Here is a 24,002-nt window from a genome sequence, read left to right as displayed (position 1 = left end):
TTTGATCTCAGGGATGCTGTGTGATCCAGTGCCCCTCAGATTAATTTAGCCATTGCTACGTCTACAAACTGCTTACAGATTGCCTGCTGCTTCACAATGCACTTTTTTAGTTCACATGATGGAGAACAAGCTGAGAGCATGAACTGAAGCTTTGCTCTCCTTCAGTTTATACAGATCAGTGCTTCTTGGTGGCTGCAGTTCTGCAGATCCTTAGCATACATGCATAGCCCAGCACTGTCCTGCATGTTTGCAAGATGCTGTTAAATAATTTCTCTCCTCCATGAGCCAAAAAATCATATCCAAGTGACTCCATGAGAAGACTGAGAAGGATAAGGCAGTGAGGTGGGTATGCTGGTGTAGGAGTTTTACACCAGCATGGAAACTAGAGCCCAAGTTCCAGTTTACCTAGGCAAGGATCTAAACAATAGGCTGAAGTGGGGAGCACATCAGTTTATCACTGCTTTCTGACTCCCTTTGTACTGCCTACTGATCATCTTAGTCTCCCTGCTTCCTCTCTATTCTGTAATGGGCTTGGTGAACTCTTGGTTCCCCCTTCAGTGTGGAGGGGATGTCAGTACCTCGTGGTAGATCCCCCTCATGGCAAGGCATCTAAGAGGCAGAGACTCAAATACTTAGCCAGACAGTGTTCTGGCTATTTTGTGACCCAGTGTCTTCAGACAGCCTTGTACCAAGCAATTCTGTGACTCATACACTGCCCTCTGGGTCAGCAGAACTGTACCAAAAACTCTACCCACCCATCTTTCCAAACTGGGCTGAGCAAACTGTTAATTAGGATAGCAGCACTATGAGTCTGAAGTCCAAATTCAGATCTAAGTCACTTCAAATTTGTTTACAGCCTAAATATTTACTCAGAATTAATTTTCTGCATTCAGATTTAGAAAGCAGAGAAGGAAGAAAATATTAAACCCACCTACTACCGCTTCCAGGTTTCTACAGCTGCTACAACCTGCACCCCAGAGAGGAGCTAGCAAAATGCAGCAACTGACCTGTGCTCACTGAATTTAAAGGCCTGATTACTGAAAATTACCTCCACGTTTCCAGACTAAAATTCCATTCCTGTAATTTCTGGAGGTATGAATAAAGGAGTAAATAGGGAGTGAATAAGGATATGTGCTGGCTGGTATGATCTCCCTCCTTGTTAGGCTTATTAGTGTGATTAAATGCTATGTTGAGCCACTACACTAATTCTAGCTTCAAAAGAAATCAAAATCTGCCAGACACATGATCTCCATGGTCACTGTGGCAAGTGGGCTTTGTTCCCAGCAGAAGTGAAAGTCTCATTAATGCATCAGGTGTGGCCACCATTTTAAATACCCTATAAATGTCTTGTCTATGTTCTAGGCCATTGCTGGGGCAAAAACTACAGTGGTTAAGCAGCCTACACATACTTGTTTTCTGGACTGCCTTTATTTTTTAGTAGATTCTGTGCCACAAGGATGCTCCTGGTCCTGCTGAAAGTGATTTGTTTTAACCCAAGTGAAGCAACTATATAAATATGCTCTGACCTTCTGTCACACTTTTCAAAGACAAAAAGAAGTCTTCCATTAGCCAGCACACAAGAAAAAGGGAGTATAGCTCAGAGTACTCTCTGGTACCCCAAATCTGCTGGCCTTTCATTGATGGGTCATCTTCAAGCAAGGAAAGTCTCTTTGCTTCAAGACCCGGTTGAAGCAAAATAGTACCCATCATATTTTGGTAGCCTGCTCACTGGAGACCGTAACCAAATATTTAACATTTTTCTTCACTTTCTCTACAAAAATCAGCTTGCAGCTCAGTTAAGGAGACTGACCTGCATGGCCCATCCTCCCAAAAAGGCCAGATTAGGACAGCTGATCCCCTTCCAGCTCTGAAGCCAGCCAACAGGAGCTTCTCTTCCTTTAATAGGAAGAGCACATACTTATAATCAAGCATCAAGACTATGGATATTAGCTGGATTAAATAGTTTAGTGGGCTAAAACAGAAGGCCCTATCAAATTAGAACATCCCTACTTCATAGAATTTAATATATTAACATCCTTCTGGGCACAGTATTGGGAGGCTTGGCACAAATATTTCCTTTCTCTGATATTAGATGCAAGCCTGCACAATTCTACCGGTGATAGATCAAGTGATTAAGTTTTTAAGAAAAGGAACTAGGCACTTATTACTCGGGAGTTTTAGCATCAGGCTCACACCTCTGTCCTTCTCCCTACTCAGCTAAGGGATTTTTCTCATTCCTCACTAACGTTAACAAGAGGTACTTAGAGCAATTAGACATTATCTCCTCTCTGGTCTTTATTACTTCCTAGCTTAGCATCAGCTACTTAGTATGCAATAAAAAAAAGTTGAATTAATAGGATGGCTGCTGCTTCTCTCCTTTATTCTGTATGAAAACACTGGGTCATGGAGCCACATGGGCAGGCTGTGATCTGCAATGCTTTAGACCATTATTGCCATTTGCCACAGTATTCTATAAGGGGAAAAACCACAGGTAGCAAATGAACAGATGTACAGGGATCATAGAGAAGGTGATGTAGGGAATATGGGTAGACCATAGAGCCATGAAGGCTGCACGGTTTTCAGGTCCAGCAGAATAGCTTTGCAGCTGTGCCTGTGCTGTGAATTAGCTGTCACACAGACCTGCCAGTTGCACAGGCAAGCCTAGGGACACAGGTATGAAATACTGCTCCTGTGAAAATAAAACCCCAGGACTACTGAGCAGCTCTTGCATGCCTGGGAATAATTGTTATGAACCTTTAATCTAGGGATCGCAACAAAGCCCTGTGTTCCCTATGTTTGGTGTTCAAAAAGAGGCTTTCCCGTGTTTGCCCAGCCAAGTAAAACCTCATCTTTTTTCTTTTCTCTCTACCTTAACTCTCCATTAACCCTTAGCTTTAGTACAGGACCTCAGAGAATGATGTATTTTCTTCCTATCCCCTGGTCCCCAGTATTTCTAAGCCTCAATTTGTCATTCCCAAGAGGGAAGGGACAAGAGCTTTGAGCTCTTAAATCCTGCTGTCAGCTCTTGCCTGAAAGAGGTAAGTAGGGAAACTGATGGAAAGCTGAAGAAAGGAGCCTGTCCCTTGTCAGCATTCACCTGTAATGGACTCAAAATGTGGGGTTAAATACCATAACTAGACCCGAGAACAAAAATGAATGGGGTACTTACACAGTTTCATCATTCTTGAACTCCAGCTCCCCATAAGTGTCTTCAAAGTCTTCTCCACCTCCTTTCGCTGTCCCTTCTACTGTCCTAAATGGCACTATGACTGTACCCCGCGCACCTGATGTCCTTAGGACTTTGACTTCCATCACACCAATGCTCTCACTGACATGTATAATGTCACACTCAAATGTGAAGATGCCAGCATGGTCATCATCCAGGATAGTCACTGTGGCCACACAAGGAGAAGCCAATATGGCCTTTGGGTATGGGGAGTTACTGAGCTCTGGAGGTTCCTCACTCTCCACCACACGGAGGTTACTGAGCCGCACAAAGAAATGCTCATCTTCCTCAAATATGTCATCATCAATAATTCCCACCGAGAACTCCTTCTGGGTCTCCCCAGATTTCAAGACAACAGTCCCCTCTGTGAACTCATAGTCAGCACCAGCATTGGCAGAGCCATCCTCTGTTTTATAGTCCACATAGATGGTCTTGGACATGTCCCCTCCTTTCCGCACCACTGTCAGGAGAACGGCACCACAGTTCTCAAGACACTGGTAGGAGCACGGGTCAAAATAAATTTTAGAGATGAATTCCTCGGGTTCCTCTGGCCGTACCTCATGCAAGCTAGTGGTTCTCTTGGCTTGCTCAGCTGCGTGCTTCTTCAGAATATTGCCAGCTCCCGTCATCATTCTGGTTGCCTGAATGCGATAAAAGGCTCTGCTCTTCTGCTGATGAGACAAGGCGTAGTAGTTGGCCATCTCTACCAGCTGGTCCAAGTCCTTTTCTGGGTGCTTTTGCTTCAGGTCCTTTAGGATCCGGATCATCTCTTTGCGAGATTCATCTACCTCCTTCCCCTCCACAGTCACTAAGTTCCCATCTAGAAAGTGAGAGTTCATCATCTTGCCATCCATCTCAATTCCCTTCGGGTGATCGCCTTCTGATTCTATGATAATGCCCCTGTGCTTATCAGTACGGTACTTTTTGTGCATGTACTTATAGAAAAGCAGGCGTCTATCTGCTATCCAAGCCAGAACGACACAAAGTGGAAAGAAGAAAAGCGTGAGCAGGCCTTCCCAAACCTGAACCACACCTGGAGAGAAGACAGCAAGGATCATGTACAACCAGATGTAAGCAAAGATGCTCCATGCCGCTGTGACAAAGAAAACCCTCAGGTGTTTTATCTTCCTGGTTTCCCCATCAGGGATCACATAGACACAGATGGCAATGATGATAAACATATTGAACGCAGCGCTGCCAACAATTGTGGATGGCCCCAGGTCTCCAGCTATGAATCCATGCCCGCACACTTCTATCAGAGACAAGAGGATCTCAGGAGCAGAGGAGCCCAGAGCCATGAGGGTCAAGTTGGAAACAGTTTCATTCCAAATCCGAATGGTGGTCGTTGTGGTCTCTCCATTGGGTTTCTTAATTGTTATTTCTTTCTCCTGCGATGTAATGACCTCTATAGACGCCATGAAACGATCTGCAATGATGGAGACTCCAAGGAACATGTAGATCAGCGCTACAAAGTATACAATAACACGGGCAATTTTGTCCCCAAGGGATGGGTTTTCTGGGTACCATATTGGCAGGATAACACCCTCCTTGCAGTCAAAAGATCCTGAACACGAGCTGTTTTGTACTGTACTGGTTGAGTCTCCCGTCAGGCCAGCATCCACCTGCAAACCATGCAAAAACAGCACAAAAGTAACCAGCCCAAAATGGAGGAAGGCCGAGGTGACAGGCTGCAAGCTTAACCACGCCATACACAAGATGCAACTTCCACTGTGTAGATCCAAATAGGCCGAGAACCTGAAACAAACAAAACAGAGAGGGGGGAGGGAAGCATGAGAGAGAAGGAAGATGCATCATTTACCCAAACGCACTTCAGTATCTCACCACTGAAGAGTACTGGTACAGATGTATGGGTTGTCTCTCTGCCACTTTGAAGAAGGTATTTAGCAGGGACTATAACAAACTGCAGCATTTACATGCCCTGCAGATGAAGTTCAATTGCTAGAAAAGTAATTCAGAGGAAAGGGGGGGGTGTGTGTGTGTGTATAATAGCTCATTTCTGATATAAGCATGTGCAACAGAAGAACTGAGTGCTCAGCTGTCACTCACCTAGTGATGCCATGGTGATCTCCCAGCACACTGTACTTCAACTCAGCACAAGCTGTCAAACCTAAGGACCCCCCTGCCTCAGAAGTCAGGAAATAAAACAAGTCAAGCAGTCTCTAGCAACACAAAAAGTACCATTTAAGGCCAGCGAGCAATCTCCAAATGACATCCATTTGTAGGATGTAATTCAGTTATAAATCATGGAGTACCTCAGTGGCCAAATCATCCCCACAAAGAGCCTCTCCTAACAGGCTGCAGAGTCTGCAGAAAGGTCCTAGGGCTCCTCCAACCTTCTGATGCATGGGGCATCCATGTTAGAAGTTAAAGATACCAACTCAGAAATAGGGCAGAAGACTCCTGCTCGGCAAAGTGCCAAAGGCCATATATCACTAGCCTCTCCTTTGCCATCTGGACAGTCATATTTTACATCAATAATCGTGCTTTTAAATGGTCACAGAAACCTACAAAAATGCCACATTTAGGAAAAGCTGTGCTCATAAAATTCAGAAGACAGAGCAAAATGCATGTATCCACCAACATTCCCTTTGCATCCCTAAGAAACTGATGTATTTTCAAATATCTTCTAAAATGAAAGCAATCTCTAACCTAAAATACCATATAAAAACAATGGAGCAGATTGATGCAGCACATAGATTTGGCATATCACTGCCCAATAATACCTTCTATTACTTACAGACTAAATTGCCGTAGGGCTTGCACCACTTAAAATTGGATTCTGAACCCTTCACATTATCATGGATCACACAATTCTCCTTCCTTCCTAACAGGCCTCTGGAAGAATTTGATCTCAGGCTTAACTGACAAATCACATTTGTGAGTCTAGACACAGGCAAGTATCTCACAGGAAACATCAAACTTAATAGTGGCATTATCTACAGCACTTGGAAGGTTCAAAAGCCTTAACTCCCACTAACTTTCATTGAGGTTTGTACTGCCAAATGAGCAGGCCTGGGATTCATTTCCCATACTGTAACTACCCAAATCTTGGGCAGAAAGTCAAACAAAATCTCTCAGGCTCCCTTTGTAGTCAGAGGAAAGAGACAGTCATTGCCATGGAACGATCCTTCCTGTCCCACCCTGTGCTGACACTAAAGATGTATTTAAGACCTACATCTCCAGAAGGGATTATGTCCCTTTACACCTCTCTCTGCTGTCTCAAGAGGATGCCCAGTCAGGCAGATTACAGCAAGATGCCTGAACTTCAGATGACAGCAGTTCAAAGAGATGAACTTCCTCCAGAACATTGAGGAGATCCACCCCCCTCTCTGAACTGTAAATATTCCAGACAACATTATTGTGTTATCAGCAGTAATAAATGCATCTCAAATGGCTATTTTATCATCGTGTTGTGCCGCTCGCCTATTTCCAAAAGCGGATGCAATCTTCCCAATATCAACAAAAAACATTTTCAACTTTCAGATAAAAATCTATAAAGACAGCAAAACAGGAAGGAAAGCGTGAACACGGACTGCAAATGAACAAAACTGTTCCTGACAAAGCACAGCAGAGGGGAGAGAATTGATTATGCAGTATCAGGATCACAAATCCATATCTGACACCCTTGATATTAAAAAACAATACAGTTCTTCATGCTGTGTAGACTAATTCAGAAGAGTGAGATTCTCCCATGTTTGCCTACATACCTTCCCACTCCAGTGCCTTCTTATCTACCCTCCTGCCTCCCCCCAGCCCTGATCGAGCTCCCAGGGATGAGAGGGCCCTCAGCCCAGTGACAACTGCTAGACAGCCCCAGCCCCAGCCTTGAAATCTCACTAGAACACCTCTCTGCCTGCACAGCTCAGGGTCACAGGGAGGAATGAACTGCTCAGAAAATATGACTCAGATTCAGTTTGATGCTTCCATTTTGTCCTCCTTCCCTCTCTGCACAGTATTTGCCTAGATTTCTGGCTGCAGGGTGTTGGGAAACCCCTGGGAAAGGGCCAGTGAACATGTGCAGGGTGACTATGAGCCACAAGCCCAAGATCTCTGGGCTGCAAGGTAGATGTGTGCACACAACAGCAAAGATGACACATTCCAGGTGCCTGTGACGTGAGGTGCACTCAGAGGCCAGCTGCATGAGCACAGCAGCTCCAAAAACACCCCAGGCACATCAGATCATCCTTCCCCATACTGCAGCTTCTGGCAGGTATCCACCAACCTCTTGACACTTTCAGCTCCCAGCGCCTACCTAACTGTGCCACGTCCAGTAGGTGCTGTGTCTTCCAAGATCAGCCATGTAGAAATGGCCGACAGAAAGAGTAATTTCAAAAACATATACGTGACTCAAGCACCTAAATTTGGTTTCAAAAATTATTTAGGAGTCTAAGTACCACTTCAATTCAGAGCCTTGTCTAGGAATAGTGCAATGAGTAAATGCCCTCTGAAATAAATCACTGCTACCACCAACCTCCTTCTCTGTGGGACAAACAACTTCTGTAATTAACACTGTCTACTTTCTGTAATGCCATGATGGTTTCTATTGCTAGGCATTCCTTGACACGCTCCAGGGCCTTGCCAGTTCTGCTTAAATTTTTAATTTGATTTTAAGCAGAGGGTAATTTTACTATTATTTATCAAACTAATAGTATGTTATCTCAAAGACAATCTCTACTAGGGTAGCCTCTGTTTATGTGCTAGGATCTCCAAACTCAGGCTATGTGTTGCAGACTAAAATCCCAGAATTTGGGAACATTTTTCTTCACTGATTTTCATTTGCTTTGACACCAAGTGGAGGTCACAATCATTTTTCTAAAATGAAATGATAGTGACTCGATCCCACAATTCTTTGTCAGATAAAACTTCCCAGTGGGATCAACAGGAACTTTGCTCACAGCCATGCTGTCTAATAAGATCTTAATATATGTTCATTAACATGAAAAACAGTAACCTAACCAATCTGAAAAATACAGTGAAGCAGTCTTATGACCATCCTCCTGTTGAGAACTACTGCAAAAATGCTTTATAACAGAATAAAAGCATTAAATTTTAAACCTGGTCTTAAGAAAACATTGAGGTATCAGTTTGACACTCAGGTAAAGGTAACAGAGGACAGAAGAGTTAAAACTCACTCTCTAGCTCCAGGTCAACAAGGTTGCTTACACAAGGTGCAAGTTCTCCCTCAGATATAGCTACTAAACCCAGTCCAAAAGCCAGCAGAGGGGAACTCCTGGCCTGCCCGGAGTGCAGCAGACACATGCCCACTCCTCCTCTGTGCAGCAGCATTGATCTCTGCAGGGCTGACTGTGACAGGAGCCAGCCTTCAGCGTGAGAGCCGCTCTGAACACCAGACATCCAGGTGGGCTTGCAGCCTGGAGTCACTTCTAGGCACTCAGGAGGCATTGTGGAGTCACCCCTCTGACAGCAGTGCGACAAAACACATCCACATTGGGCACAGAGAGGTGTCATTCCATGTCACTGCCCTGGCCCTACGCGATACGAACAGCAGGAGGCTGTAGCAACAGCAGAAAGTTAGCTGGTACTGGGTGATCAGGAGGATCATAATTTCTACCAGCTCTTTGCTATCAGATATAATATTCTCCCACAGGACTCTGCCCTGCTACTGCTTCCAAACTGAATGCACACAAAATAAGGGCATTGGCAGTGAGGGGACCAGAAAGTGTCCCCTGTCCGGCAGGGTAAGCTCAAAGCAATCCATGTGAGAGAGAGACAAAGTCCTGTGAGCATCACTGCACCAGGATGAGCAAGCATTCAACAGCAAGGCTCTGGGAAGACACATAATAGTTATTTTAGTGGAAGGAACTCCTTCTGTAAGAGTTGACACTGGCCACATCATCTATACATGGACAAATAGAACCCATAAATAAAAAGATGACTCTTGAAATACTTCTGAAGGCAGTCCAGAGGGTAGTAGTGGACCATGCTTGTCACAATTAAGGTCCCTTCCAACCCAAACCACTTTATGGTTGTAAGAGACAATTCTAGTATATTTTAAAATAGCTGAGTTTCTGAAGACTGATGGTTTGTCTGCTGTGAATTTGTACTTGGCATAAAGCTGGCAAGGCTTAAATCCCTTATAATTTAGCTTTTTGCATACAACTTCTCACATGATTCTAGAGGTAAGGATATTTTCAAAAGGAAGCATTTACAAGAAATTGAAACAAGAGGCAACATAACACAGTGATGGCTGATAATATGTAACCTCTACATGCCAAGTTCCTAACATCACTGCTCATTAAATACAAAATCAAAGGCAACTCCCTAATTCTCTGTTAATTTCATATTTAGGCAAAATGCCCCTTATACCATCACAAAAGCCTTTGGATTTGACCCGCAAATAAGATCAGGTTTTCTGGCACCTCCCTCTCCTTCTTCTCTTTCTCCCACTTCCCAAGTAAATGAGACATGGGAGTACATCTGTGGCCATACATCCTCTCTCCCCGGCTCGAGACTAGCCAGGAAAGGCAGCTGATTAGATCTCATCGCGGGGTGAGCCCCACTCAGGCGTGGGTGCTGCACTGGGGCCAGGCAGAGACAGCTCAAGATGCACTTGGCAAGCATCTGTCCCAGCACAGAGCAGACACAGCACTGCTATCAGCATCATCTCACAGCCCTGCTCCAAAGCTGGGGGAGACAGAAGTAAGGCTCAGCTTAATAACGTGACTTCACATTCCTCAGTTCCAAAGCACATAAAAGCTTTTTGATTGAACACAGGGTTTTTTATAACCATGAGCAAAAATTGAAATTATAGCCTTTCTGCCAAAGAACACAAATAACTGAGTTTTTGCAGAGGAGGTATTACTAATGCATGGTCCTCCCTCCCCCAAAATAAAAGCACAGCAAAATATTTAATACAAAACAAAGCCTATTTTTCAATTGTCTCCATTGAAATGCTACTGGGCCCTTTTCTCATCACTGCAAGATCCAGAATGCAAGTTAAGATTTACCTGCAAGCCAAAAGCCACAGCAGTGTAATCAGATCCATTCTGTCTGACAAGTACAAATTTCCAACACAGACCAAGCCTTAAACTGTCAGAGTGATGGCACTTGCTGCCTGTCTGAAACGAGCACAACTAAGGAGCCCAAGCTGACTTTACACAGGTTATGACACAGCAAATAGGTAGTTTACCTCTGTACTACTGCACCAGCTAGGTTTTATGAGGGAAACAGGACCATAACTCATGTCTAGGCCATGACAGATCATCACAGCTCGGCTCCATGGAAAAGTTATGGCAGAGAGCTATAGGTGCTTGTTGCTTTGCACTGCACAGTAAACATGCCAAAGCCCAGAATTAGCTGCCTATGGATTAATCCCCTTGGTATGTATCAAAAGCAGCCTTTCTTTTTGCTCAAGACAGTGCAAAAACCTACCATAAAAAAAGCTACCAGCTCTCTTAGAAAGTCTTTAATATTTACAAGCTGGTGTCTCTACTAATTTGAGCAATACCCACCATTCTAGCGTGGTAAATAGGTGTTAATTGACATAACAACTCAAGTCTACTAATTCCCTGTAGAAATGCTGCAGTGATGAGATCCAGCTACATTTGGTGATCCCAAGGGTGGTCCAAGCAGAACACAAGTCTGTGTACAGCTAGGAGCAACCTCCAAACACTCAACTTGCCCTGGGAAACCAGTCCATGCTGCTTTTTTCTGTGTTTTAGTGTCCATGATGCTCCTGGAAAAGCAGGGGCATAAACAGCTAACCCATAAAGATGCCTGTACTTAACTGTTCCCTTCCAATACCCCACTGACTGCACTTGACTGGTCAGGCATTTTATTTCCTTGCTCACACCTGAAAAACATCTGGATAGGATAGATGGATATATGGATAGCAGAGCTGCAGTTTATGCTCTGTACACAGACGTGTATAGGAGGTGGCAGATACTGCAGAAAATCTCTAGTGGGCAGCCACAGCCACAATTTAAGAGCCATCCTTATTTATGGCGTGGGGTAGCACAGCCTCCTTTGGAGCCACGGTGTGTTTGCTCTTCCTCTCCCCACACACATCCATGTCTGAGATTCCTCAGCCTGAGAGACAGCAAGAGTTACTCTCTTTTTCCCCAGAACCGTAGCCTTTTTTGCATTCAAAAACCAAAATGTAGTACTTAGGATGACATACAGATTAGTAGTGGGCACCCTCCTGCTTCAAAGGCAGCGTTATCTGCTCAGATATAGATGAGGTTTTTTTCTTTTCATGAATATTACACAATGTCACTGTTGTTTTTCCAGGACTTTCAAGCAGGCAGTTCACACAGCAGGTAGCAGGGATCTCTGGAGGCCATCTAGTTCAACCCCCCGGCCCAAGTAGGGGCACCTAGATCCAGTTGCCCAGGACCACATCCAGATAGCTTTTGAATATATTCAGAACATATTCAAAAATATTTTTGAGGCTATTCAAACACAACCTCTCTGGTCAGCCTGTGCCCATGCTCAGTCACCTGCACAGTAAGAAGCACAGCTATGGTGTCCAGGCCTGCTTGTGACCACCACATCCCACTGCTAGTGCACAGGGACCCAGAGCAAACTCATCCTGTGCACAAACTGCACCTGGAGCTCACTGAGTGCCTCAGTGACAACCACATGCATGTTTGGCAAAAAGTCACTGTTGTGACCTTCCAGAAGTCACTGGGAAGCCTCCCCATTGCACACTTAGAGGCAAATCTTCAGGGATCAGTCTTTTCAAAGCATTTAGAGGAGTTTTTAAACACAGTTAAAGCCTTTAAGAGGCTTGCATCCCAGTGCAGGTGAACACCCCATTCTTCCCAGTATGAACGGCCCCAAACTGAGAGGGCAGGTTCAGGCACATTCTCCAGACTCTTATGCTCATGATGTGAAAGGCCCAGTGGAGATGCTGAAAATCTTCCCTCCTAGGTTTAGGAGGCTGAGGGAAATAAAGAGGTGGAGTTACTCGGCCACCCACTCAGTGGTCCCCCTGCCTCTTCCATGGAGTGTAGCTTAAGGAGACAACGTGGAGCACCTGACAACACATGGGGCTGCATCAGGCACTGGCTCCTCTGCTGCAGCCTTCAAGGCACTGGTTTTCATCACACTGTCTTGCTGGTTTATAAAGAGTAGAGAAGACCACTTGGGGAGCAGTAGGGGATGGGGAAAAACATTTCAGCAGTGTGAGGAAAACTTCTTGTCAGTGAAAGACATTTTATGTACTGCCCGTGGCAGCACACAGGGTGTGTTATTTACTGCTCCTGCTTCATAGACATATTATACTGCTGGTTCAGGTGCCACCATCAGAGTGCAACTTATCACCTAGTGACTCACAGCATCCTACAGATGACAGCGGCAACTCTGACATTTCTTTAGCATTCTGGTGACAGATCTGCAACTGTTACAATTAAAGACTCTAGGATTTGTCGTCAACAGTGCATTTGTGCCGCAGAGCCTGTAGTTATTTGCACACAGAGGCGGGCTAAATGGTACATAAGGAGAGAAGAGGTGTTGTAGACATATCTCATCTTTAGATCCAGACTTAGTTAAGAGAAAAACAAATTTTCTGACAGAAAACACCTATTTGAGGCAAACAAAACAAACCATGTGATGTGCTGGATTTGGTGCAACAAGTAGGCAGGCAGGGAGCCCTTCCCTGTCTGGCTCGTGGGCACTTGAGACAGCCACCAGCAAGCCATGCTGAGTGCTAACCCCAGGAGCTGGGGCACACACTGTTCCCATCCTTCAGAACAGCCTGTTTATTTCTTAACTTCTCCTTCAAGGAAAAATAAAAACAAATTTTATGATTTTTTTTTGGTCTATATGCAGAAGAAAAAAAAAAAGTTTTTACAATAAATGCCACATCATGCACAACAGAAATTATAAGCCTTCCACAAGTCTGTTCAGAAGGGCTCGTTCCTGGCTCAGTAAGAAAGAAAATAATAAAAAAGTGAATGGAGGCAGAAATAGCAAATGGGGAAGTGGGAGACTGGGCAGAAAACCTGGAGGGGAGAGGAGAAGGTTACACTTCAGAAAGCATCTTTACTACTGCAGCAAAAACAAGCGGTTGTTGTTTGTCATACTAGATGGGAAAAGCCCTCAGCCTAATTAGCACAGATTTCACTTATTCCAGAGTTAGCTAGACCAGAGACAGAAGAGTTGCCTGGTCCATGCCTCAGGGACTTCCACTGCATTGTTCCCCTTGTGACCATTATTTCCTAGTACTTTGTCCAGCTGAGTTTTAAATTATCCAAGTGGTGGCATTTCCACAACTTCCCATAGAGATTCCGCCATGATGTAATTTATCTTAGAGGCTTTAGCCGTCTTCCTTACATTTAGGATGAAATTAAGAAAATTTATGCTGCTAGTTCTCATTATCATGTCCTTGGAGCACTCTCAACCATTCTCCTCCCTGTCTGAGATTTACATGCTTCAGATACTTGTAAATAGCTGTTCTCCTCCACAGCTTTTCTTTGGCCAAAGCACAGAAATTTATTTTAATCTTTATAAATTAGCTCAGGCTGCACTTTAATCATTTATCTTCATCTTCTCTTGATTCTCCATCTTCAAGGCAGGCAGAAGCAGACGGGTATCTGGGAGAGCCACAGCTCAGTGCCTGCTCCCACCAAAACCAGCAGCAGATCTGCCTTCTTTGGAGCAGGAAAGCCGTCCCTGGGCAGTGAAAACTTGCCTCTCAGCTCTGCTGTATAGCAGGTTTTCACGCGACACTGGACTATTACAAAGGTTAAATCAAGGCTGATACACAGAAACTCACAGTGTTGCTCACTTTTTAAGATCTCTCCACCTGTTTGCTGTGCACCCCCAGCGCAGTGGGGCTGGCACAAGGAGCACAGCGCTGACTGCCATGTGCGGAATGAAAGCAGAGATTTCCAGAGTTTCCACAGAAAAGTCAAGGTCTCCAGCTGAGATGAGGGAAATACACTGTAACACGCCCACTGCTTCTGCAGATCTGAGCACAGCAGGAGACATGAAAAATGCACTGAGCTATGGGTTATCCTCAAAATACCTCCCACTTCACTTGGAAGGTGCCAAAACCTGTAAATTCACTCAATTTGAATACAGTTATCAAATAAGATTCCACACAGCACCCTCACCCTTACTGCCATATATCCCCGCAGCTCTCTTATCGACAATTTAGATGTCAACATCTAAACCACCTTTGGTGTTTTTTCAGCTGCTAATTCTGCAACTGCTTTAAAAAAATGAGCCCTCGCACCCACCATGATTAATTCATTCTTCATAAGTCCAGGCTGTTTATTGTTCACTTATGCACTAGCTGTTTACAGATTCGCTTTTAATATTAGCTCTGTTATTTGCTAGAGACTCAAGTCATATTTACCATATGGTAATTGCAGAGATGACATGGACAACAAACAGTGGAAGCTGAGCTGCTACAGCAATTACAGTAAGTGGCAGCAGTCTCCAGGCTATCTGCTGCCCCATCTCCATTTCTTCCCTCCCCACCCTCTGATGGCTTTCCCTGTGGGCTGTATAAAGCCATATGCCACTCTGATCTCTACAGCAAAGACAGGCAGAAATTTGTTCTTCACTACGGAATTACCAGACAGGTTGATTCACCTTTTTCCTTTCAGCTTGTGTTCCAACTGCAGGTCTGCCCTCGCTGGCTGGCTGCCCTGCTCCGTCCTGCCAAGGGCAGGTAATCTGAAATATTGTCTGGAGCTAGACACTCTCAATACCCACATCTTCCTTCTCACCATTACAGCCTCACCAACTTCCTCCTCTGCCTCATCCATGATCTCAGTGTGCCTCAGATATTCCCCCAAAGGATTTGCAAAGGACCACATTCCAAAGGGTGGTTAGAAGCTTAATGGAGCAACTCCTTTTAACCCACTTGGACACCTGGAACCCACTGAAATCACAGATTTTCCACTGGACTCCTAAACATGATTTAAAATTCCTGTATTTCTACATTTTATTTAATTTTATTTAAACAGTGACTATGAGAGGCTACTGCTGTTTTCTCCACAGGAAGACATGGGTTTATTTCTTGATTCCTACCAAAAGGATCAGGCAGATTCTGTACCCAGATGTCATAGGGCTAAGCCAGGTAAATACATGACTTTAAAAAGATACAAAAAAAATAAAGACTACCTATATTTGCCAGCTTGGGGACACTGCATACAACAAAGCACTTTGTTTGAAAAGGATGAGACTTCTCCCCTGCCATTTCAAACATTCCTGCAATGATACTCTCCCAGTTCCCAGCAGTCAGCAAGTTTTAACTCAGATACCAGTGCAAAACATTTGAAAACTGGATGCAGGACATCATGTATCAGAAGAATTTTCTAGCAACATATATAGTAATCATACTGCTGTTTATCTCCAAAGTGAAGAAATAGCATTTTCCTGGTATTCAAAGCACTTACTTTCACCAGCTTCCTCTCCTTGACCCTCCCATCCAAAAGCCTGTTTTTACACAAAGTCATCTTAAAAACTAGAACTATCTTTCCAGCCTAATCAATCTGCATACCATCAGAGAGGGGCTGGCAAGAGAGAAGAGAGACAGTATTCAGGACCAGATTTTCTCTGGTGTAAATCAGCATAGGTCCAGTGAGCCCCAGTCAGCAGAGCCAGCTTACTCTATTGAAAGAGATGCCTGAGGAACTCTGGCAACATTTCATAAAACAGAAACCTCCAAAAGGAAAACTTCATCCATTTCCTCTTCACAACCCACATCACATACAGCAGCTGGGGGGGCATCGTCCTACTTCCTCCATACAACTATATCCCTGTCCATCCTGCCCTGGTTCCTCCCTCCTCCCAATATTCCATGCTGGCCCCAAATCTGCGACAACTAGTCCTGCCAACAGGAGCAGCAGCTGAGTCATGGGAGATGACCACTTCAGCCAAATGCACTGAAACCAGACAAGAGAAGGAGAAAATTCTCCTTCTCCCCACAATTCCAGACTGCAGCACACAAGGCTTGAAGTCTTTCCTCTCCACCATGGGCCCCGTGTCACCTTGGATCAGCACGTGAAGTGCCTCATCCTGGAGGTAAAATGACAGGAGTCACTGGCTTAATGGGTGTGCTTGGGTAACATACTCATCCCATGCAGCACTCACTGTACAATCTATTTAAGCCACCAGGGCAAAGAGAGAGGACAGCTTCTATTCTGCCACTGAGGAGCACAGCCTCCATTACGGATCCTAGCAGTCCCGTATCTCCGTCAGTTTTACTCAGGAGTTTGAGTCCCCTTCAGGGACAGCAGAAATTACTTTTTCGTCCTTTTCTGCAAAGAGAAGATAAAAACTGATATGTATTTAACTTGCTTTCAAGTCCAAATCTCTCCTATGACCCTGCTACAGCAAGAAAATTGCAGGGTCCCACTCTCGCTGCAAGTTTCAGTGAAGGACTGACTTGACCAACAGCTGAGGCAGGAATAAACAGCCTGTTTTCACACCCTTACTCAAAACTCACTCCTACCCCTCCTGTCTCAGCCCAGAAAGCCTCTCATGCCCAGCCATACTTCTGTGGTAGTGTCCCAAACCCAGCTCTTCCTGGCATTGCTGATGAGAGCAACTCCAGTCATCTGGGAAACCTGTCACAAGTCACAGGCAAATGCTTTGCCAAAACAGAAGCAGCAGCTCCGTAACACCAACAAGTGAGGAGCAAAGGGATAGGGAAGAGTGTTATCCCAGGAAGAGCCACCACTAGTGTTTCATTCAGGTCAGTGACACAAGCAGGTAAAAGATTTTTGACAAAATGATGGTCACTTTTAACAACAAACAAAACCTTGAAATGTGGCTCCCATTTTGCAGTGGGAGTTCAATGAGCCGACAAATTAATAAAATGGCTATTCAATGAATTTGAGACCTGTATAAAAACAACCTTCCACTCTACAGACATAGAAACATTTCTGGATCATCCCCCTGATCCCTCCTCCCACAACACCCTTGTGGTCTTTCCCCAAACCCAGCTACCAAGACCACCACCCCCTCACCTCAGTTGATTGCACCAAGCCCACCATAGCTAGTAGCTGTTGGCTCCCATACAGACACTTGCAAATTATGACCAGTCCACCTCTTCATGTTCTCTTTTCAACAGTAAGTAGATGAGGTTTCTGGAGTACTGCACAACCCAACATAACTCCCATGTCCCCTCCCTCAGCTGGGAAATTAGCTTTGGTCTGAGGGACGGGGGTGGTCAACCAAGCCAAAAGAAGCTCAATGCTGTTAGAACACTGGGAAGCTCAAGGCATGGAGTTTTTGAGGGAAGTCAGGAGCTGGGTGACTGTCATGAAGAAATCGATATATTTAAGAAAGGAAAAGCAGAAGCAGGAAAAGGCCACAGCTGGGGGAAGGAGGGATGTTTGTGACTCACTAGGATGCACAAACAGCACAGAGATGGATCTAGACAGGCAGCAGGCAAGCCAGCAGATTTTTGGGAGTGACGTAGGTGCACCAAGTGCAGCGGAGCATCTTCTCACCTTCAGTCTCCTGGTGTGATTCCTCCGAGGGGAGGCAGCTCCATCATGCTCTGAAGGTTAAGCTGTGCCTTCTGCCTGGCACAAGAGCACATTGCAGCCAATGGGTAAAACTGCCTACCTACTTAAAAGCAAACCCCAACATTGCCAGGAGGGACAGGCTTTATTTTTAGCTGGGACACCAGCAGGGTCACTGCTGGTGCTGCATTTCCCCATGGAAGCCAGGGTTTCATGAAGTGTGCTGTGTGTGCAGGGTCACTGCAGGGGAAACATCTGTCAGGTCAGCTTTGGGGAGATGGATTATTTAAGTTAAGAGAAGAGGAAACATTTACTAGAAGAAGTGAACCTGAAACTACTCTGGAAGGTTAAAATGAAAGGAAAAAATGAGGCTTAAAGAGTCGGAGTGGGTGGTAATTTATGTGAGGCCAGTGTCTAGTCCACCCATCTCCAAAATGCTCATAAAGCAGAACACCCCATCATGGCTAACTCCAGCAGCATTCCCTCTGCTTGCCTCCTATGACACAAGCTTTGAAAGGCTCATTCTTGTCTAGGGGCTGCCTAAACAAAAGCAGCAGCAAGTCATTATCCCTCATCAGACTCCTTCACAAAGGAAAAGCACACAGGGACCCACCTCGCCTCAGACCTCAGAGACAACAACACAGAGAGCTCCACCTCGCTCTGGTCCCTGGGTCCTCACACGGGGCCCCAGCTAGCACCGAGGCCAGCAGCCTCCCCAGGACTCTCACTCTGGCCAAGTTCAGCACCCACGGCAGCAGCACAAACTGAGCCACGGTCCCATGAGGACAAGGAGTCAGGTCCTCCCTTGCTAGTGGGTTTCGTGGGTGCAAACCTAATAAAACAGTTGGCACTGCTCCCACTTGCACTGCCAGGGAATGCAGTCTGGAGGCTTCAACATGGAGAGATTGCTGTTGATGAAGTGCTGAGTGCTAGTGTGAAGCTTTCAAGGGACTTGAAAGAATTGAGAGCAGAGGGGAAGTTCTCATTTTATTCTCTTCTTGAAAAACCTGAGTCCATTTGGCATGTTGCATCTGAGAAATAGCTTGGCCTAGACACTGATTTTTTTTTTAATCAGGATCAACCCCTATGCATGTTCTTGGGAAGATTTTATATTAAAAATTATTCTGTCCTTTCTTCCCCTGCTTTTTGTGCCTCTTAATAGCTTAAGAAGTGCTTTGCAGACCCCATCACTCTTAGATTCTTTACAACTAATTTGCATTCAGTACTATCTGTTTCATCAAGCTCAGACTTCAAGGCTGAACCAACTCCAAGCCTTAACTGCTTCAGGCAATTCAGGCAGAAGCTTCACAGGTGGAAGCAGGGTTTCTTAAGCCAACCTGAACATTTTCCACCTCTGGTCATTTGTTACCACTCTGCTCTAGCTCTCCCCTTTTCATTGGCATAACTGTTTGCCTGGCTAGGGCATGAATAAGGACCAGGAATCTGTCTGGCAGAAAAGCAAGCAGAACCCACCATCTGGGCACACGTGCCACTGTGCCAGTATCCTGCAGGGCCGGGACAGGAGCAGAAACGAGCAGCCAGGGTGGGAAAGCTGTAGAAAACAAGGTCCAGATGACAAGCGTGGCAAGCACATTAGCTGTATGGGCAGAGTCAGGTTTGCCTCTTGCAGCAGTGAATCCTGGAACACCTCCTGGAACATGGAACAGCCTTGTCCTGCAATGCAAGGGCAGAGACATACTTCTCTCTCCATTTTTCCCAACTAACGTGTGTGTTCAAGAGTCACTGCATAATTCCAACCAAAACCAGAGAAGAGGATAAACTTATTAAGGTGAACTTGAACCTCACCATCAAGATACTGCCTCCCAACAAGGAAGGCCTCCCTCAGGTTGGTAAACCAAGACATCCACGTCTTAATCACCCAAGAGAAATTTTCCTGACATGGAAAGTAGTGTGGAGAGCAAAAGGACAGGTTTTTCACACAGAGCATTATTCCAAGTACCCTCACCTGTGCATGGCAGAGGCAGTGCTGCCTTTGCTAATTTGTGTGTGGGGAGCTGTGGCTCTGGGGCAGTGGTGGATTTCACAGCCTGCCTGAACACTGGTGACAGACCCTCTCCTAGCACTACTCACATCGAGGGGAGCCAGGGCCCATCCAGAGCTGCAGCCAGACTGCAGAGCAAGGTGCAGACACGCTCTAACCCTCCCTGCTTCTGCCCCTACTCTGGGGATGGAAGCCAGCTTTCACCAGAGTGCAGTGCATGAACACAATGGCAGTGCACCTTGTGTTGTCGGCACTGGAGCCCCACGTTCACTCCTGGACATGTCACCTTCAACACAACCTCAGCAGTCAGATCTAAGTGCCCTCTCACAGGTACATCCCTGCATCACTACACTTCTTTTGATTAAAACTGTATTCTGCAATGCTGCTGTTTGCTTTGAGACAGCCTCCAAGTACCAGCCTAGGAGAGGGGAGATGAAAGCAATGGCAATGCAGTCTCATCTGTCTATAGTTCCTAAAACTCTTTGGCACCTCACTGGTTGCAAAACATGCCCAGCAGCATAGGATATTTAGTATTTCTGATTGCTCTTGACCTGGCTGTCTCTGCTGCTGTCCTGAGTTAGGAGGCTTAGGTAAAAAGACAGCAGAGTACAGGAAGGCAGCAAACAGAGCAAGCTCTGTTTTGTAGCCTTGAAATAATCTGCTAGTGAATGGAAACAGAAGCTTCTCCCTAAATCTGAGTGCTCTGGAAGAGCTCCCTGTTTTATTATGATGGAAAATCCTCATTGGAGTGTTTCGTTAGAAAACAAGCTATCATAAAAGAAATGTTAAGAGCCCTAAGCTCCCTTCTCTCCCATGATGTCAACTGTCAGAGACATCAATGACAGCTCGGCTGTGTGATCAAAGGCTCCAGCAAGCAGATTTAAAGACAGAATTACCAGAAAATTGAGAGCTGAAGGAGCATGGGGGCATGATCATCACCTATTTATAAATGTGTCTTATGGAGTGAACTAATTACTTTATGATGCTGTACTGCAGGAACAATGGCACCCGAGACTCACGGTGGCACTACCGAGATGGGGTGGTGGTGCTACCTTCAGAATGGCATGGGACATCCCTGCCACCTCATGCTTTGTTATTCCTGCAAAACCCCGTGACAGAAGTGCCTTGTGGGGAGGTTGGGAGGCCACCATGCTGACCTTCACACACTCACATCCATGATGGCCCTCAACCACAGCTGGCAGCTTAAAGCTTTAAGGCAGAGGGGAAGAAGAGAAGCCAGCTACAGTCGATACCGTGTTAGTCCTCAAGCAGCCCAGAAGCCCACTGAAGCTGCAGGAGACTTAAGGTGGTTCCTGGATCTCATTCTGCAGGTAAGCAGATGACCTGGAGCTTCTCTTCAGCCCCAAACCCCACAGCCCCACGTCACTGAAACCAGAAGATTAAGGACTACAAGCTCAGCAACACAGGTGTTTTAAAGGTTTCCCAAGAGCAGCTTATCATCTCATGTATGTCTCAATGCATGAAACTTCAGGACAAAGACTGTAATTTACTAGATATCTGTATGGTGCTTGGAAACATGGCCCCCCAACAGGTTGATGCCTTTAGGTGTTACCATTATCTAAACAGTAAATCAACAATAGCATTAATCTATGCCACAATACCTCAACACACTGTGTGATGGTAGATGGAGCATCACAACTATCATTTTCCTGGCTTCAGAGACTTTTCTTCTCTTATAAGATGATATTTTTGTCATTGTAATTTAATTTCCTTCACTTTTTTTTTTTTTTAATATAGAATTAGATATAACTGCCTGGTTTATTAAAAAAAAATAAATAAATAGGCCAGCAATCAAAGCCATCTTTTTAACTGTGAAGCACATGAAAGGCATCTGAAACATGACAGCAACAAAGAACAAGGAACTATTTGTCAACGCCACTTGGTCATTGGGGAAGCTTAGGGGAGGAGACTGATGCTGTTTGTTTAAAACAAGCAAACAAAACCCTGACAGACAGACCATTTATCTGTATGGTGCTACACTTTAAAATATTGGCGAAGGGAATACATCTTCCTTTGGTTTCTAATAAAAGTGCTGACACACGCTGTTGTGGCCTTGCCCTGCCTTGGGGATCAAAGATGCCTCTCACAGGAAAGACCCTTCAAAAATAAGGGATCAGGCACACGTGGGATCAGGCACAACACAGCAGCAGGTCAGCCTAGGCCCTTATCAATCTCTCTACCTGCAACACCATAGCATCTGCCAAGCTCAAACCAGTGTCCTCTGACTTCAAACCCACCAGTTTTGGAGGAAAGCAGAGGAAGCAGGAAGAGTGGATTCATCCGTGGGTACCTTCTTCCTTTCTCCAACCCAGCCAAGCTGAGGAGCAGTGCCTTGAGCATCCTAGGATTGTCATGCAGAAGAGCTGCCCAACAACACAACTCCCAACAACACAGTGTGCTCCAGTCTGACTGGATCAGACAGGGCAGCTCCTGCCCTACACTGGCCCAGCAAGAGCCCATGGAGCACAGAATGGTGCATGACCCAGGCTGTGCTTGGTACTGCTCCACATGTGCTCTCCTTTCTGGGTGCTGGTGTTGAAGACACCACACTGCCCAGGGCAACAGAAAGGACTGTCCCACCTGATGATGACATCTGCCATCCTGTCAGGTGGCAGCTTTGCAGAGGAAGAGCAGGATCTCTGCAAAAACAAGTGCAGTGCAGAGGGGTGTTAGGATGGCTGCATAGCTGCCTTCCCTTTCACACCCTGCCACCCACCAGTTATTGTAACCATATCCTTATGGAATCCCCACGCAGGAAGAAAAATACCATTAATGATACAAATGAGACCCAGTTGAAATGTGCCTAGCAGCACACTCGAGGTATGCAAGAAACCAGACCCTTACTTGCATTTCCGCTGCCCTTTAGGACCCCAGCAATGGGATTACTACAGTCTGTCCTACCTTGGGCATTTGAGCAATGCCTAAACTACCCATTTATCAGAGCAGGACTCATATTTGACTTCAAGGAAAAGCAACCAGACTGCTGTACTGCACCTTTTGCCCAAGGCTCTCTGTCTCCATCAGTCGTCTCCTTCCCCACACCAGTTAATACTACACCCTTCTGTGTACAACACGGGGTAGCCAGCTTGCCTCATGTTGCACACTCAAGGCAGAAGTGAGGGCTCCTGGGCTGCTCCTGCTCCTCCCCAGCCAGCCCTCGGCAGTAGCTGGACATGCTCTTTTCCAACATCACTACTTCTATTCAGGAAGCAAGTCTCGTTCCAGTTGAACACAGAAGCACAAACATGAGCACCAAATGTGACTTTCTTAGCTAAACCATGATCAGGGTAAACAAATGCTTCCAACAGCAGCGGATGGAGCGGGATTAGGGACTCCCTAAAAATGCTTGTGCCGCAGGGGAGCGATGCCTCTCCCCATTGCACCGAACCTACAGAGCACCTTCAGGGCCTCTGTGTCCCTCCTGTGTTTTGTGTCCCCCCAACCCTAACCTAACCCTAACCCAAAGCCAGCCCTGCTGTCCTGGGCCTCCCAACAGTCTCCCAGGGACCACAGCATGAGTGCTCCTGAACACGAAGGTGCTACTGTTACCTAAGTTTTCCAGCCCTGTCATCTCTAGAAATAAAAAAAAAATTAAAAAAAAAAAAATCACCCTTTTGCTTTATAAAAAGATGTGTGGAATTAAAGGAACATACATATTAGCATGAAGAGGGGGGAGATGTGTGTAAGGCACTCCTTCTCACCCTGACTGTTCCTCCAGCATTTCCCCCTAAATCTGAAACAGATTTTTAGTGTAAAATCCACAGAACAAGCCAAGGAACAAGCCAAGAAGTCAGGAACCCAACCATTAAACTACAGCTCCACTGAAGGGGGCAGAGGGGGAAATGGCCATGGCCTCACGTTTTAGAATAACAGTAAAAAAACCTCAAAAACAACTGCAATGGTTTCGTCTCTCACCCGGGGTGATCGACACTTTAGACACAGGTGAAAAAACAAAGCCCTGAAGCAAGGCTGGGAGAAAGGTAGAGTATAAAACCAGCCCACATTTAGGTCAGCTCTCACGCGTGTGCATGTGTGTGTGTAGAGTTGCTGTGTCCCTGCCATGGGGGGCTGCGGGCCTGCCGGCGGCCCCGTGCCCTATTTAGGGCAGCGCCTGGCGCAGCAGCTATATTTGACACCCGGGGTAAACAAGCCGGCCCCGGCGGACGGAGCGCGACAGCTGCCCAGGACAGCGGCCCCGGCGCCCCCGCCCCACGGCCGGGGATGGCCCGGCCCGGCCTCTCCCGGCGGAAGAAAAAAAATTAATTAAAAATAAAAGGGAAATTGA

The 24,002-nt window shown here is 45.8% G+C and overlaps 1 protein-coding gene across 5 annotated transcripts in view; it reads right to left on the bottom strand.

Annotated features, from left to right (window-relative positions):
• SLC8A3 (solute carrier family 8 member A3) overlaps positions 1–24,002 on the bottom strand; it is a 113,084-nt gene that overhangs the window by 87,852 nt on the left and 1,230 nt on the right. For all 5 annotated transcript variants that reach the window (XM_015630210.3, XM_015630212.3, XM_015630213.3 and 2 more), the window contains exon 2: positions 3,170–4,981. In XM_015630210.3, the coding sequence (XP_015485696.1) occupies positions 3,170–4,935 (1,766 nt within the window). In that variant the 5' untranslated portion in view covers positions 4,936–4,981. The remainder of the gene's footprint in view (positions 1–3,169; positions 4,982–24,002) is intronic.

Source organism: Parus major, chromosome 5, assembly GCF_001522545.3.
Source record: "Parus major isolate Abel chromosome 5, Parus_major1.1, whole genome shotgun sequence".
NCBI lineage: Eukaryota > Metazoa > Chordata > Aves > Passeriformes > Paridae > Parus > Parus major.
This window is presented reverse-complemented; position numbering and strand designations above follow the sequence as displayed.